This window comes from Carettochelys insculpta, chromosome 21, assembly GCF_033958435.1.
Source record: "Carettochelys insculpta isolate YL-2023 chromosome 21, ASM3395843v1, whole genome shotgun sequence".
Taxonomy (NCBI): Eukaryota; Metazoa; Chordata; order Testudines; family Carettochelyidae; genus Carettochelys; species Carettochelys insculpta.
In genome coordinates this window covers 9,049,780-9,065,591 of record NC_134157.1, presented here as the reverse complement: position 1 = coordinate 9,065,591, position 15,812 = coordinate 9,049,780, and the positions used below count along the sequence as shown (strand labels likewise).

Below are 15,812 nucleotides of genomic sequence, written 5' to 3'. Positions count from 1 at the left end.
AGGTAGTGGCAGTGGGGCATGACCGAGTCGTACTAAGCCCATACACAGCAGTTTTGTGGTCCAGTCAGTAGAGCATTGCTCTGCCGCTGACGTTCTTTTGTCTGTTTAGATCATTGGCTTTTTGAGGCAGGAGGTTTTATTATACGTTTGCACAGTCTATTAAACACTGTGTGATCTCACTTGGGGTCCCTACCTGCGACCACTACGCCCATTGTGATTGTAACTGCTATTGGCTCTGCAGGAGCAGGAGCTGCAAGAAATCGGGTCTTTGCAGCCGTTCAGGCTGCTGCATAGCTGGAACAATCAGAAAGATGCCTCTGAGACAGTCAGCCGTGTGCAATTGTTAGGGCTGAGATGGATGTACAAGGCCTCTGCTTGACCTTCTCTCGATGTCATCTTTATTCACTTTCCTCTCCTTCTGCCTCCATTTCCTTTCATGTCACATAGCTGAAGAATGTAACTTGCCCATACTATTCACTAATTTCACAATGAGCTGGATTTTGATTCATCTTTCTACACTTTCTTTACCATAGTTCCCTTCAGCTCCTTGGTTCTGAACCACAGTTACAGTGGAGATAAAACACTTCACCTCTTGGGATGTTGCTGATTTCCTCTCTCCACACACAGACCTTTTTACTGCCTCCCCAAGCAAAACCGAATGATGAGGCTGAAGTGTAAAATGGTGTTTCCTTTGCAGCATTCCTCTGTAGTCTCTTATTGGTCCATCTACTTTTTCTCTGCAGGGGGAATCTGGACTTCAGGGTTTCATGGGGCGTGCTGGTTTGCCTGGCTCAGATGGACATCCTGGCATGGATGGGAAGCCCGGACCACCTGGGTTACCAGGAGAGCAGGTAAGAACCTGTTAGCTTGAAGGGTCACTTTGTACTTTATGGGAATTGGTTATGGGCCAATTAGTTGCAAAACACTTGGCGTTAATGCAAAGAGAGACAATTTTTCAAAATTCAATCCTGCCAAAAGAGTTTTGGATGCTCTAGCAGGATATAATGGGATCCATTTGCAACAAAGAGGTAAAGACACCATCCATTGTTTCATCTGATAATGCTTAGGCAGCCAGCAAGCTGACATTGATGTGCCTTTCTGCCTCCTTTAACAGAAGAAAAAGCCTGCTCTGTCTAAAACTGGAACCTCTAGGCGCTACTTTAATACTAGGACCTTGAGGGTCACCTTTAACCAGGGGAAGAGGAACAGCATGCATGGTCATGAGGACATAGTTCATGTTTCTCTCGCAACCTGAGCTCCTGGTGTGCTTGATGGCATTGTTGCATTTAGTTTTCTAGGTCGTTTTTACATGAAGGAGAAAGAAAGAAAGAAAGAAAAAAAGAAAGAAGATAAAGAATCTAGATTCCATCTGTTTGCCTAGTTTACAAGCTCAGTTGACTTCTTTTGTGGTGCCTTGAACTAATATTCCTGCCTTTAGCCAAACTTGCATGTTGACTTCAGTCAGGAAAGTGTAAACTTTGATTCAGGGTCTTGCAACAGGTGTATGGAGAGGGATTAAAAAATTGTTGGGGAGAAGAAGCAGAAAGCCAGAAAGAACATGGCCAGGAAAGCCAGGGGACAGAGAGAGAAGCACTTTTAACATGTCTCTAAGAGGAACCCAAGAGAGCTTTTGGGGCAGAGTATTCACTGGCAAGAGGCTTGGAATTGTGAGCAAGGAAACTGCCTTCTATTGTCTTTTCATATTGACTTGGTCTACACTACAGAGTTTTGTTGACAGAAGTTACTGTCGGGACATATTTCCCAATGGAACCTCTGTCGACAGAACATATCAACACCTAATAGAGGCTCTTCTTGTTGGCGCTCTTTGTAGACAGAGAGCAGCCAGACTGCCCAGCCCTCTGTCAACAGAACAGCCATCCAGAAGCTCTGCAAACAGGGCAGCCCAATGAGCCAGAAGCCCTCTCTGTCGACAGAGGGCCCGCCAGAGCTTCTACGCTTTTTTTGTCAACGGACATGTTATGCCTTGTACGGGAGTGACTTAGCTCTCCCAAGAAAACTGCTGCATTCTGCCAACAGTGTCTCAACAGAATGCATTTGTAGTGTGGACACTCCATGAGTTTTGCTGACAAAACTCTGTAGTGTAGACAAGGCCTTTGTGGTTAGGGAAACAAACACTTGGTGCATTCTCTTTGAAAAGAGACAGTATTGCACCAAAGAAATGCCCAACTGCATCAGCGATTTCTTCTCCGAAAAGAACAACGTGGCAATGCCCTGAGTCAAGGCAACAGCACCATGGAATTAATTACACATACATCTGTCTGCTTACAACCAGAATCATGTCAGGAAAGGATCGTGGTTGACCTGCTTGGGGCTGTCTGAAGTGGCGGCTTCATGAAAATGTCAAAGCAGGGGAGGTTGGAGGGTGATGTTCAGCGTATACATACAGGTTGGGTTGGGGGTCATTGAGTGAATGCAATGTGGAGGAGACTTTTATTGAGGGAGCCCGAAAAGCTGTGCAGTACCTGCAGTGGTGGACAACCACAGGAAGTTGGTGGGATGTGGCGGTCATATGGGCGAAGTGATGCATCTTCATGGGCTCGGCATTCAGGGAGGTCAGACATTAGGTATAAAACTGCTGCAGATGACTTAGCCCAGAGTAAGCTCTTCACACAGCTGCTGGGCTCATGAGGCCTGAGAACTGTGACTGGTTTGCCAAGGTTGAGCTGGCACAGAGCCCTAGACAAACAATCCTTTCAGAACCCCACTTTCTAATGTGAATAACAGCAAACAGCTGTACGGCGCACTGGCTGCAGCTGAAATAGCAGTGCTGTGGATCTGTCAGGGCTGGAGCTGGGGACGTTGCTTTCCAGGACAGGGGACAGCCAGGACCAATGGGAGTGACTGGCGTTGCAGCCTGGCCTGTGGGACCACATTTTGGCTTCCTGTGAATTTGGTGACCATGACTAGTTCACCTCAGCAATAATCTGGCCTTGCTGACAAGGCTGCAATCTGAAAAAAGTACTAAGCTCAAAAACTGGCCCACAGCCTCTAGACCTGGGAGCAACTTGGGGGAAGCCAGTGGAGTTGCACCTACTTGCAGCAGGCTTGAATTTGACCCAGTGAGTGTAACCACTGCTGTTTTGAGAGCCGCTGCCTTTTTCTGCTGTACAAGATATGGTGGCTCAGGTCTCACTAGGATAAATGACATTTGTGTGTTCTCTCCCTTCTTCCATGTTATCAGGGCCCCCAGGGATTTAAAGGTGACCAAGGTCCAGCAGGAGAGAGAGGAGACCAGGTAAGTTGGTGGGAATGATCTGAGGGCCGCAGGGACAGGAGGATTCTATAAGTGGAGCAGTTTCCTTTGTCCTGAATGCAACAGATGAGGCTGGGGGAGGACCCCAGATTAGTATTTTCTCCAAACCTGTGCCCTCTCTCCAACACTGCCTCTTTAGAAGAGACCTCATGCTGCAAACAGCAAGCTCAGCTGGGGACTGTGTTGCTGCAGCCTTTCACGCTCAGGGCTCCCATGGTTTTCTGCATGCCTCTGATTCTGCCTACAGATGTGAGGCCAGGAAGGGGAGGAGAATGACATACCGGTGGCTGCAGTGAAGGTTTATTCACAGTCATCTGAAGCAGGTGGGGGAGGGGCATTTGTATTGCGTGCAGTTGTATGGGTGTCTGTCCTCTTCTCGCCACCTTCCTGCGCAGTTTTTCGAGCACGGAGCATTAAAAGCCTCTCTCTGAAGGATTAACGGACATTACATGCACATAACACACATGAGCAGCGTGTGTTCTAGAAGGCTATAAGCACATCCACGGATATCTGTTGAAGGCCATAATCTATGGCTGTAAGTAAACTGTTGGCCTCCGACAACACACAAACAGTTGGAAGCAATTATCAGATTGATTCAGCATTTTATTAGCGCTTTAGAAGCTAATTATAAATACAGTAAACCCTGGATTTAACGGACTAACAGGGGAAGGGCTGCCCGTTAATGCCAACGGTCCGTTGAATCGGAAAGGCTGTACTGAATGAGGATGCACTGACCTTCCGAGCCCATCACTCCCGCCTGTGCTCTGCCCCTCCTTTCCCTTCACCCCTCCTGCCCCATTCTTCTCCTCACACCTCCCAATTACCGGGAGAGGGGCTGCTCGTCAGCCTGGCTCCTTCCATCTCCCATGGCTCTCAGCGTGCTCAGTGCTGCAGCTCCTCCAGCCGCTGGTGGCTCCAGCAATGGCAGCCCAGGTGAGTTGCTGGCATTTATGGGTGGGGAAGGCTGGGGGACAGCATCCGTTATTTCCACAGTCCGTTAAATCAAGGGTTTACTGTACATCTTGAATACAGATTGTGAGCAGTTTCCCTTCCTCCCTCTCCCTGATTTCCTGACTTTCTTGGCTTTTCCCCCCAGCTACCCACGTGTGACCCCTGAGCAGCGCCCACTCCTGCTCAAACACGTGAACATGAGAGCAAGGAGCCCTTCTCTTGGGCGTGGCAGAGAGCTGATCACAAGCGGCACAAGGTGCCTTCTGGGCTGTTGTGTTCAGGTCCTAGGGGACAGGGATCCACATTATGAAGCAACATAGATTTTATTCCAAGACTGTCTGTTGATCTGAAACAGTCCAAAACAACATTACTGAGACACTTACCTTGTCCAAGGAATGCTTTTCAGAGGCTGGCTGAGCCTGGTGGTTTGACTTTCTCTGAGCCACCTTGCATTTAACAGCCTGCATGGCAGATCTCCATGCACAGTTCTTTCAGGACAGGTCTAGGACCTGCGTTCCTGCTAATATTTTCCATCTAGGGGCAGAATAAGTTTTGTTATGAGTGCCAAGGCATGTGCAGGTGTGCACCAGCAGTAGAAAGACAAGCTGCTGGCTGTGGGAGGTTGTAGGCACTCTGCTAATCCGCTGGGTAGCACCTGGATCACTCTCAAGTGGCAGCCCAAGTGCTCAGCTTGGAGTCTGCGCTAGGAAATTAGGTCGGTAAAACTACGGCTCTCAGGAGTGTCAAAAATCTGCTCCCAGAGCAATGCAGTTAAACTGATCTAATCCCTAGTGCAGACAGTGTTGAATCAATGGGAGAAGTCTCCAGTGGACAAAGGTACCCTGGTTGGGGAGATGGATTAACTACGCCAATGGGAGAAGTCCTCCTGTAGCAGCTTCTTTTAAGCTTCCCAGTGCTGCAGCTTCAGGGTTTTAAGGGTAGACCTGCCCTCGGGCACAATAAAGTGAGTTCTGCTGGTTTGGAGTTCTTTTCTTTTTTTTATAAGCCCAAAGGCCTTAGCAGCAATTTTTAAAGCTGACTAAGGGATTTGGGCACCCAGTTCTCATTCATTTTAATGACAGTTGGGCCTCCACATCCCTGTGGTGACTTCTCAAGTTTCAGTCCTGGTTTCTGAAAATCTGAAGTTCTAAAAACCTTTTGAGTGGAATTTTCAGCTGCACCTGAAGGGTTTAGACATGGAGAAGGCTATTGTCAAAGGCACGCGCACCAGGCGGGAGCCTAACTGCCACTTCCTTCCAGTAGGAGTTCAGCTCCCATTTGCTGTTAGTACTTTTGAAAATGTCCTAAGGCCCATCGGGTATCAATGGGAGTTAGGCACCTGCCTGTTTTTTCTGCCCATGAATATCAAGGAAGTCAGTGGACTGTCATTCATGTTTTCGACTTTCCGTGTGAATGACTTTTGAAACTTACCCCAGCATCCCTGAGTCTGGGCTGAGTGGGACCCAGGGCTCTGTTTTAAAACAGAAGAAGTTATTTACAGTAGCTTAAAAATCTGGCATTGACGCATTCCCTGTGGCTTCCAATAATTGTCATGATCTTGATAATACTCAGATGTCAGCTTCAACAGCTTCCAGCCACATTGCGCTGGGTTAGAGGGCCCATAGACATGTCTGGTGTGATTTATATGTTAAAACATATCTATTCATTCCACAAGTGTCTGAAGGGCCTATGGGCTAAATATAAAAAATGGCCTTATCTTTAAAATAATAAATAAAAATTAAGACAGCGCTACTTCAAAATATTGTTTTGAAGTCATTAACTTTCTGCCCAGGTATGTAGATAGATCTGATATTGATCCTTGCATCACTATAGTAGATGAGTGTCTCACAAACATGAATACGTTTGCCTTCACACTCATCCCTGTGTGGGAAGTAGGACAGATTTACTTTTTCTCAGCTGGGGAAACCAAGGAACAGAGAATGTGACTCACCCACAGCTTGTGGGAGAGGGGGAATTGGTTCTAGATCCACACGTTAGCATGATCCACTGGAGTGACCCGGGGGCTGGGAGCCAGCTAGGCCTGAGTTAAAATCCCAGCTCTCCTCTTTGCCTCTGTCACTTTGCTCAAGTCACATGGACCCTCATGGTACTTTCAATGTCTGGAGCCTATTTTGAGACTTCCTGTGGCCTGATTGTCAGAGGTGCTGGGCTTGTGCAGTACCCGTTGACTGCTGGTGTACAGATGGGACCCGGGCTCAAAGAGATCAGTGTCCAGCTGTTCAGAAGAGGCCTGTGTCCCATCTGTACACCAGCAGCAATGCCCGCCTGCCTGCCTGCAGTGCTCACGTGGGGGCTGTTAAGGTTTAGTTACTTGATTAACTTGCGGGAGGAGGGTTTTGGTGCTGACAGATTTCCCTCCACCATTGGGGCCGGAATTTCCAGGTGCTCAGCATGGCTGGGATACGGATCGGGAGGGGAGAACTTCTGAACATTTGGCCCTTGGGACAAAAATCAAGGGTGTCCTGAGTTCTAAGGGTTCCCCTGTGTCCCTGATCATGCCTGGTGGGCTCTCTGGGCCATGCCTACAAACCACCAGGCCCATTAAGCATGAAGGATCCAGGGTAACAGCTTTCACTGTGAATGTGGTTTGACTTTGGGTTGTTTTGACAAGAGCCTGAAGGCCTTGCCAGCATCTGCCCTCCTGTCCATTTAGCAGCTCTCCTGTGTGGGCCATACGTGGCTTATGGAAGATGAGGTAATTAGACTGCTTGTGCCAGGGTAGTGGACCTTTCCTTAAGATCAATGCAGCCTTGAACGGTGACCCAGGGCATTGCTGTGCCCTCACATGGACCGGGTTTGGGTCATGCAGATTGCATTCAAGCTGCCAGTGCTCAGAGAGGGAGTGGGCTGCAGGGGTTCTCATGTCTCCAATGTGCCTGTTTCAGGGGTTCTCAGGTGACCCTGGACCACCTGGGGAAAAAGGAGAAAAGGGGACAAAGGTAAGTCCACCTGCTCTGAATCTGGACACGGGGAACACCGGGTGGGAGACCCCTGCAAGAGGTATTGCTGGCTGCTGTCATTCTGAGCCCCTTGAATGTGGCCCCCTGGCTTTCAGCAGCAAGCCATAAGCTTCCCCTATGGCCTACGGAGGTTCTGCCATGCTGCACAGGCATTGGGCTTTGCTCCCCTCTCGCTGAGATGGAGCCGGTTCTACCCAAGGCTCATCCTCACTCAATCTGATTCACCTTCATCCCATCACACCTGCGCAGCCCCCAGGTGCTGAATTAACTCACAGCCCTGGCACAGGCTCCTTTGGCTTTTCATTGCTTCCTTCTTCCTATAATAGGCAGCACTGATTGTTCCCATTGTTCTTTATCTTTGATGTGTTTTAGGAGATGCGGGGTAGGTTGGACTGTCATTCCCCTTTGTTACAGAGCACCTAGATCAGAGCAGGGCACGGACCAGCTGCTTCGGGTTGGGGTGCAGTTAGTTCCTACCCGGGCCTGGCTTTGTGGGGTACACATGGGGCTGCTCAGCTGATGGACTCTGCAGTCCCATTGCCTGCCCTGAAAAAGGAGGGGTTGATGAGTGGATGCTCGTAGTGTTCTGGCCTGGGCCAGGATCCTCACAGGATGATGCCTCCCTGCCCCTTGAGCTCTGCTTTCTGATGCACAGGGAGCATTCTCCTGAGCTCCTTCACGAGAGTCGGTCACTGGCTGCGCTTTTTGCTGTTGCAGGGGGTGAAAGGAGAAAACGGCCCCTTGGGGCCGGCTGGCACTCAGGTAAGTCGCCAAAAAACCAGCAGCTCTCCTCCTCTGCCCGCCTCCCAGAGTTCCTCCTTCACCTCATAGATCCAGCAGCCAGTTTGCTCTGAATTCAGGGGGATGCTCCAACCCCAGACTCAAAGCAGAACCCAGGGAAGCAAGGGTCTCCAACTCCAGTCCCACCTTCAACCCTCCCCAGCCCTGGCTGCCTCCATTCCCCAACACATTTTGCCCTCCTGGCCGCAAAGAGCCCCAAGCATCCCACAGGCTTCATGCCGCCTCTCCAGCAGAGCTCCCTCTAAACTCTTCCAGCCCTGTGCAGAATAATTGTTATGCGCACCAAGGCATGTGCAACTGTGCACCACCACTAAAACCAAAAACTAGCGGTGGGAGCTCTGCTAATCAGCTGGGCGGCAGCAGAATCTCTCCTGAGCAGCTGGAGAAGCCCACAGCTTACAGGGAACGTTGGTCTCCCATCTCCCCGTCTGTCCTGCAGCACCTTCTATTCAGTTCTGCCCCTGTGCTCTCCTGAGCAGAGACTGGCACGTACCTCGTTCACATCCCTTTTGTGACTGGATGAGGATGAGTGGTCTGCAGCGGTTAAAGCATGTGATGGGGAGTAGGGCCATGCAGATTCTGTTCCTGGCTCTGACACAGAGTTCACGTGGCTTTGGGAAAGTCACTCTATGCCTCGGTTTATTCATCTGTCAAAATTATGCTGCTGCGACTTGCCTTTTGGGAGTGGGTGGGTGCATGGTAAAGCTCCTAGATGCTTGGAGATTCCCCCGGGGAAGGAACCCTTGTTGGACAGCCACGTTCTCAGTGCCTTCCTCTGGGAGTCTCCTAGCCTGGGTATGACTCTTAACGGCGGCAGAGGAGGTGTCTGTGTGCCTGATGTGTGCTCCTAATCTTCTCCTTAATACACTGGCTTGTTCTCCAGGGGATGATGGGTGCCAAGGGAGCTGCAGGGTTCCAGGGCCTGCCCGGACCACAGGTGAGTGATTTGCATTCTGCTCCATGAGACTTCCCTCACGTGGTGCACGGAGGAAGGGATGAGTTGCTCCAGGCAGGCCGTTAGCACAGCTCTGTCACATCCTTGGAGGAAGGGGGAAGGACTGAATTACCGTGTAGCAGCAGCATGTTCTCCAGTTTGGCCCAGCCACCCCTCCGCCATCACAGGAGGGGGTCAAGCCAAACCTGAGTGGCACAGTGAGTCCACGTGCCAGGTGACTCTTAATGCCACTTGCTCATAACGAGGGGCAGCTGGGCCAGAGTTGTGACTAGTGATGTGACCTGGCATGTGGGGTTACAGTGATACTTGAGTTTGGCCTGGATTGAAAGAGGCCCAGTCATAGCCTGGGGTATCCCCCTGCCCCCATCAGTAGGCCTGTCATACTCAGGCATCAGAAATCCCTTCTTATTCTGCTGTCAGTAGTCAAATCCCTTCCAGCAGTCCAAGCTCTCCTTGTGAGAGGGTGCTGGGTCTCTCTGAACATGAATCCTAAGAAATGGGGGGTACTCTGTTCCTTAACCCCCTTTGCGAAATATCCCCGGTCTGTCTGCCATGCCCGGAGGAGGAGTTTGGGTGGAAAAGGAGGCAGACAGGGTTGTCCTATTAAGCTCATCACCAGTAGAGGAAAAGACAGGGCAGAGTTGTGGGCTTCTATTCTCATCTGTCAGGGGCCCCATGGCCAGGCTCCTTGCAATTCTTATTCGCGGGATGTGGTGCTTTGCCTGGGGTGTTGGATTCAAATCGATGCACAAAACTCAGAGAGAAGCCAACCAGGTTGCTGTGCTGTGCCTGCCCTAGAGCTAACACCACGTGTAGCCAACGTCCGACACAGCATGCACCCAAAGCTATAAGTGGGCCTGTTTCCCATGAAACTCGGCCCTGCTCTGCCAGAAGGTTGGTCTCTCCCACCAAACCCAGCCTGTTCTTTCAAGGTTTGCAACCGCCTGTGAGTCAGGGTTCGGTTACACACATTTCTACCACTCCACTAACAGTGGACTGATCTTTCACTTAAGGTGACCATCTGTCCTGTATTAGGCGAGATGGTCCCATATTTGGGATGCCAAAAAGGCATCCCAACTTATATTTTAAAAGAGACTTGTCCCATTTGCGTCCTCCCCCTACTGCCTTTTTCTGGGGAGGGCCTATGGCTGCCACCTCCTTTCTGGCTCCTCAGGGCTTGACGGAGCTGGGAGGAATCACTCCTGCCCCCCGCATATCCCTATGTCCCCTATTTGGGACGGGGGGCTATGGTCAGGCTATCTTTCACCGCAGTTTAGCTCTCGGCACTTTACAGCTAAAGCCACTGGACTCCTAGCAGTAGACACTGGGTTGATTAACCAGTGCATTTTGTAAACAGATGAACGAGGATTTTAATCATTTGCCCCAGCAATGGCCTTTATTGAGCTTCTATTCAGGATTCCTGGGACTGGGGTCAGTTTGCCCACCCGGCAATGGATAGGAATACTGCTTGTGTGATGCTGTGCCCCTGGTTAGTCATCCACAGCAGGAACTGAACGCAGTATGGTGTGGTGATATGACTTAAGCTGTCATTTGAAATGCTCAGGGATTTTTCTGGCCCTGACTGCAGGGTATAAAGTTATTTAGGAAAGTGTACGATCTAGACCTATCAGTAATCAGCCTGCTAGCAGTAAGGCAGAGTGAGTCATGCTTCTGTTTTGTGGAGCAGCCTGCTTTGACTCTCTCTGTTTTAGGATTCTTGTGTGTTGGTATTCTGCACTCTCAGGCTACGTCTACACCACGAGATAAATTCAGTTTTATTAAAATCGATTTTGTAATTCTGGGTTTTACAAATTCGAATTTGAGTATCCTCACTGCCCCACAAAATCCTCACAAAGTCAAGCTAGTTCTGCCACACTAAATCGCCAAAGGTCCACTGTTGCAGCAGTGCATTGTGGGAACCAACCCCACAGTCCCCTCAGTCCCATAGCATTCTGGGTATTTTTGCTGGGGCAGTATGAGGGGAAAAAAATGCCCTGCAAGTGGTTGTAGGTATATGATGCCATCTTCCCACATTGCATTGCCCTCATTCCCTCCCATGGAAAGCAAATGGCTGTTTTTTCAGAAGGGGACTTCCCCACAGCGACAGCCAGCCCCCAAAAATCTGTGCCATTGGGGGAAGACTCCACCCCCACCCCCTGGTGACAGCCAGCCCCTGAAATCATAAATTCACTAGCTTTCTGTTACCTTACTTCCTGCACACCAGGAAAGCATCGGAGATGCAACCAGCCAGAACCAGCAACCGTGGGGCATTGTGGGATACATGTGGGACACCTCTGGAGGCCACTAAAACCAGCTTAAATGGAAGCTGTTTCCATACTACCATTAATCCAAATGCTTACATTCGAACCTCCTGTTCATCCCACTCAGGATGTCAGAGTAAGAATATCAGCCATGGGTGCTCCCTAAATTTGAAGTAATGGTCTTTGATGTGTGAACAGTCACAATTTAAAATCGAGCCAAGTGCCTTAGATTCGAATTTATGTTGTAGTGTAGCCATAGCTTAAGAGATGAACTAGGCTAGTGGTTCCCAACCTGGGGTCCGCAAACCCCTGGGGGTCCTCAAGAGTATTGCAGGGGGGCCGAGAAAAAAATAAAAGATAAATAGAAAATAAGTTGTCAATTAATTGCAAAGTTACAGTCAATTATTTTTAAATTAAATCTCTTCCAAAAATGTTATTAATTTTTGATTGAAAATCTATGTTGCAGTTTTCTTTTTCATTTAATGAAGTGTACCTACTGGCTGGAATTGGCTTTGATGGGGGTCCATGAATGGTTTGAGGGGGTGATGGGAGTCTGCACTAGGAAAAGGTTGGGAACCACTGAACTAGGGTTGTGTTGCAACCTTCCAGCCTTAGTGTCTGTTTTAACCTAACAAGTCCTGTGGCATCTTATAGACTAACAGATAGTTTGGAGCGTAAGCTTTCATGGTCAAAGACCCGCTTCATCAGATGATGCAGGTCTTTGCCCACGAAAGCTTACGCTCCAAACTATCTGTTAGTCTATAAGGTGCCACAGGACTTCTTGTTGTTCTCGAAGCTACAGACTAACATGGCTACTTCTCTGATACCTGTTTTAATCTAACTTCGCTGAGTGTCTGCCATAAACATAGCACCTGGGATGTCTAGATCTTAAAGCATGAGCCTCTACTGTCCCAGCTAAGAGACCAGCTCTCTATCTGTGGCCCAGTCACCACCAGAGTGGAGCCACAAGGAATGGGCGTGGATTGCACTTTTATACCAGCCATGGTCTACATTACGTCATGCACATTCTCATACAAACAGGGCTTTTTTCCAGGGAACACTGGTCCTATGTCATTCAGTAAGAGAGCACGGGGGGGCGAAGGGAAGGGAGAGATGCTCCTTATATTGCTGAGTGCCCGGTGTGTGTGTGTATGTTATTTTTTTTTAATCCTGTTTCAGGGGGAACGTGGAGCAGTGGGCTCCCCTGGGCCAGTCGGACCTATGGTAAGTTTATAATCTTTCAGTTCAACCAATGGATAAAACCATGGTGGTTCTTGTGCCTGAGAGAGTTCTCACTGCTCTCTGTCTCAGGCTGTAGGTCACACCCCAGTGCTTTTAGGGCAGTTGCTCTTGACAGATGGAAAGGGAGGTACAGCTGGTTATGAATTTTCCAGCAAAATGTCTTTCTGTTAGAAAATAGCGTTTGGTTGAAACTGAAACTTTCCAGGGCACATGTCAATTTCAGCAAACTTATTTGAGGGGCTGAGGCAAATCAAAATGATGCACCTTCATAAGGACAAAAAATCTTGTTTTGATGCTTTGGAGATGGAACCCTTTGACTAGCTTTGTTTTAAAAAACATTTCCTTGTGCATAACAAATTCGAACGTGAAAGAGAAAAGTCAAACTGGGAAGGGCACGTTTTCAAAACTCGACTTTCCCAGGAAGGTTTGAAATTTGAATTTTCACTCCAGTGTGGAAGGAAAACACCTTTGAAATGGTGGAACTTCCAGCTCAAAAGGAGACCTGGCCAGTGGTGAAAAGGGCAGGGCACGGTCCCATGTGCACGAGATGCAAACGCCGTCTGCAGAAAGGAGGAAAGTGGAAGAAAAGGGAATTTCTTTCCCAGCTGGCTCCTCTCTCTCATTGGCACACCACGAAGAAATGACATTGTTGTGCAATTGGGAACTTTTCAATGCAAGGGCATTATTGAGTTTTAAATATGTGGCCAGAATTGTCCCTGTGCCTTGGCAGTGCCATCGTGAGGAGACAGGACGTGCATGAGCATTGATCTCTATGGGAATGAATTGGTGGCATGGGGTTGCAGCATAGTATAGTAAATCACTCTGCAGCGTACAGTGGGAGGTGGTAAGTAAGTGTGGAAGGAGACGAACTGACCTGCTTGTGCCAGTGACCTGTTGTCTCCATTTTGGCTCATCTCTGTGCTTCGTGGTTGCTCTTGGAAGGTCTTTTGTGAACTGTGAGGCTAGGAAATGTTACGGTGTATTAAGGTGGGGAGTGGTAGCACCCAGGATCATGGCTCAGGGCCCAGGACCGCATTGTGCTGCAAGTTGTACAAGCATGGACCAGAATCTGTCTCAAACTGCCCACAATCTTGTATTTCTGGTGGACTCCACTGTGTGTTAGCCCCATGGAGCTGATGGAAATCGCCCAGGGATAGTAGATTAACTAGACTAGTCTGACCTCCTGTACACCACAGGCTGTAACATTTCACCTGGTAACTCCTGTAATGAGCCCAGGAACATAGAGACCTGAGTTTCTAGTTTGTACGCCTTCCATGGAGTGCCCTCTTCTGGAAGCCACAAGAGAACACCCATTTGTGGGCAGTTGGGTAGGGAGCCCAGCTCATGGTTTGCTGTGAGTCATCCCTGATGTCAGGTCATCTGAGGTAATCGCCTGCAAGTCCTATGGCAGGCTCAGGCCAACCATCCAGCCAATCTACAAGCAAGGGCCTAACCAGGCAGGTACATAGGCTGCTAACAGAAGCAGCCACTCCAATCTGCTCAATATTGCAACCTTGCTGGGAGAAGTTCCAGCTGCTTGTCACATCTCACAGCCTGTGCCTGCACCTGCTCCAGCCAGACCCTGGCTGTTCTGAGGGACATCCGTGAAAGAGTTAAGTGACTGGCTCCCTCACATGTTATGACATATTTACCTACATTTACATCACGTTTTATGACAGAATACCTCTGGGCGCTACACTTTGTGTGTATTGCAGGGGGAGCCAGGACAGCCAGGGCCAGTTGGATTGCGAGGCGTCAATGGCTCTCAGGTGAGTCTGTACCGGCCAGCATCAGGGACGGCGGCATATACCTTGCTCCTGCGTGCCAATCTTTGCTGGCTTTGCTGCTTTATTGAGCGTTTCTGTGTTGCTTTGTTCATAGGGAGAAACAGGCCCTTCTGGCTTGCCAGGCCCACAGGGCCCCAAGGTACGTCCTCGATCCTTCTCCCTCATTTAGACACTAGCCTTATACCAGTTGCTTTGGGGATCTTTGTGAAACAAGTTGAAGTGTGGAGCCCAGTTCCCGCTAGCTGTCTCTCCAGGCCACCGAATACAACAGCTCAGCTGGCTGACTGGGAGCCGAAGTGAGAGTTGGTGAGAGGGGTCTGCTTGGCCTGAAGGCTTAAGTATCCCTCTCAGTCTTTGTACATCCCGCCCTTGGTGCAAACACTCCCACGTGTTCCTTGAGGGAGGAATGCAACACGCCCAATGGACTGGGTCAGAAGGTGGCATTTCCAGGTTTTCAGTGCATGCCGGTTAATTCAAACCTAGCTGTAAAATGTCCTCACTCCATCTTGTTTTCTGTAGGGACCGCAAGGCTTGCAAGGGAGACGTGGACCCCCGGGGCCGAGAGGATCACAGGTAAATTGCTCCTGGATGTGCCATCACCATCTCAGTACAGAGCATGTGTCCTTTCCAAGGCCACAGGTGTCCCATGACACGAGGTGGCACCTTGCTTGAATCCTCGCTAAGCAAAGGGACAGCTGGAATCATCCATTTTACCTGGCAAGTGAACTTAAAGGCATCACTCATCTAGGCCGTATTTACTCCTGCCTTAGGGAATGCACAGGGTGCCCAACAATGGGAGGCTGCATTCTCTAGTGGATAGAGTACTCACCTGGGAGCCAGGAGACCCAGTTCTGTTTCTAGCTCTGCCGTTTACCTGTTTGACCTGGGTAAACCATTCTCCCACTCTCTGCCTCTGCATATATTCCCACTCCATCTGCTTTGTCTGTTGACATCTGTTGGGTGAAGGGACTGTCTCTCATTGTGTGTTGGAACAGGACTAGCACAAAGTGATCCCAGTTTGACTGAACAGGGTCTCCAGTTTCTGGTATCGTATAACCTAGAGGGTCCTGCAGTTCATAGTTACAGAACTGGAAGGAATCTCAAGAGGTCATCAAGGCCAGTCCCTTGCACTCATGGGAAGACAAAGAACCATCTAGACATCCCTGACAGGAGTTTCTCACCTGCTCTTAAACGCAACCAATTATGGAGATTCTACAACCTCCCTAGGCAATTTATTCCAGCACTTAAACTCCTTGAAAGTTAGAAAGCTTTTCCTAATGTCCAACCTAAATGTCCCTTGCTGCAGTTTAAGCCCATTGCTGCTTATCCTATCCTCAGAGGTTAAGGAGAATACTATTTCTCCTTCCTCCTTGTAACAATCTTTTAGATGTTTGAAAGCTGTTACCACATGCTCTTTCCATCTTCTCTGTTCCAGACTAAACAAACAGAGATCTTTCAGTCTTCCCTCGCAGGTCATATTTTCTACACCTTTAATCATTTTTGTTGCTCTTTTCTGAACCTTCTCTGACTTGTCCACATCTTTCCTGAAATATGGCATCC

General features: G+C 49.2%; 1 protein-coding gene across 1 annotated transcript in view; it reads left to right on the top strand.

The window, feature by feature from the left end:
- The window catches only part of COL27A1 (collagen type XXVII alpha 1 chain), a 259,743-nt gene that overhangs the window by 152,450 nt on the left and 91,481 nt on the right, over nucleotides 1–15,812 (top strand). The window contains exons 13-21 of the mRNA XM_075015103.1: nucleotides 744–851; nucleotides 3,203–3,256; nucleotides 7,132–7,185; nucleotides 7,924–7,968; nucleotides 8,891–8,944; nucleotides 12,403–12,447; nucleotides 14,181–14,234; nucleotides 14,347–14,391; nucleotides 14,772–14,825. Of these exons, the coding sequence (XP_074871204.1) occupies nucleotides 744–851; nucleotides 3,203–3,256; nucleotides 7,132–7,185; nucleotides 7,924–7,968; nucleotides 8,891–8,944; nucleotides 12,403–12,447; nucleotides 14,181–14,234; nucleotides 14,347–14,391; nucleotides 14,772–14,825 (513 nt within the window). The remainder of the gene's footprint in view (nucleotides 1–743; nucleotides 852–3,202; nucleotides 3,257–7,131; nucleotides 7,186–7,923; nucleotides 7,969–8,890; nucleotides 8,945–12,402; nucleotides 12,448–14,180; nucleotides 14,235–14,346; nucleotides 14,392–14,771; nucleotides 14,826–15,812) is intronic.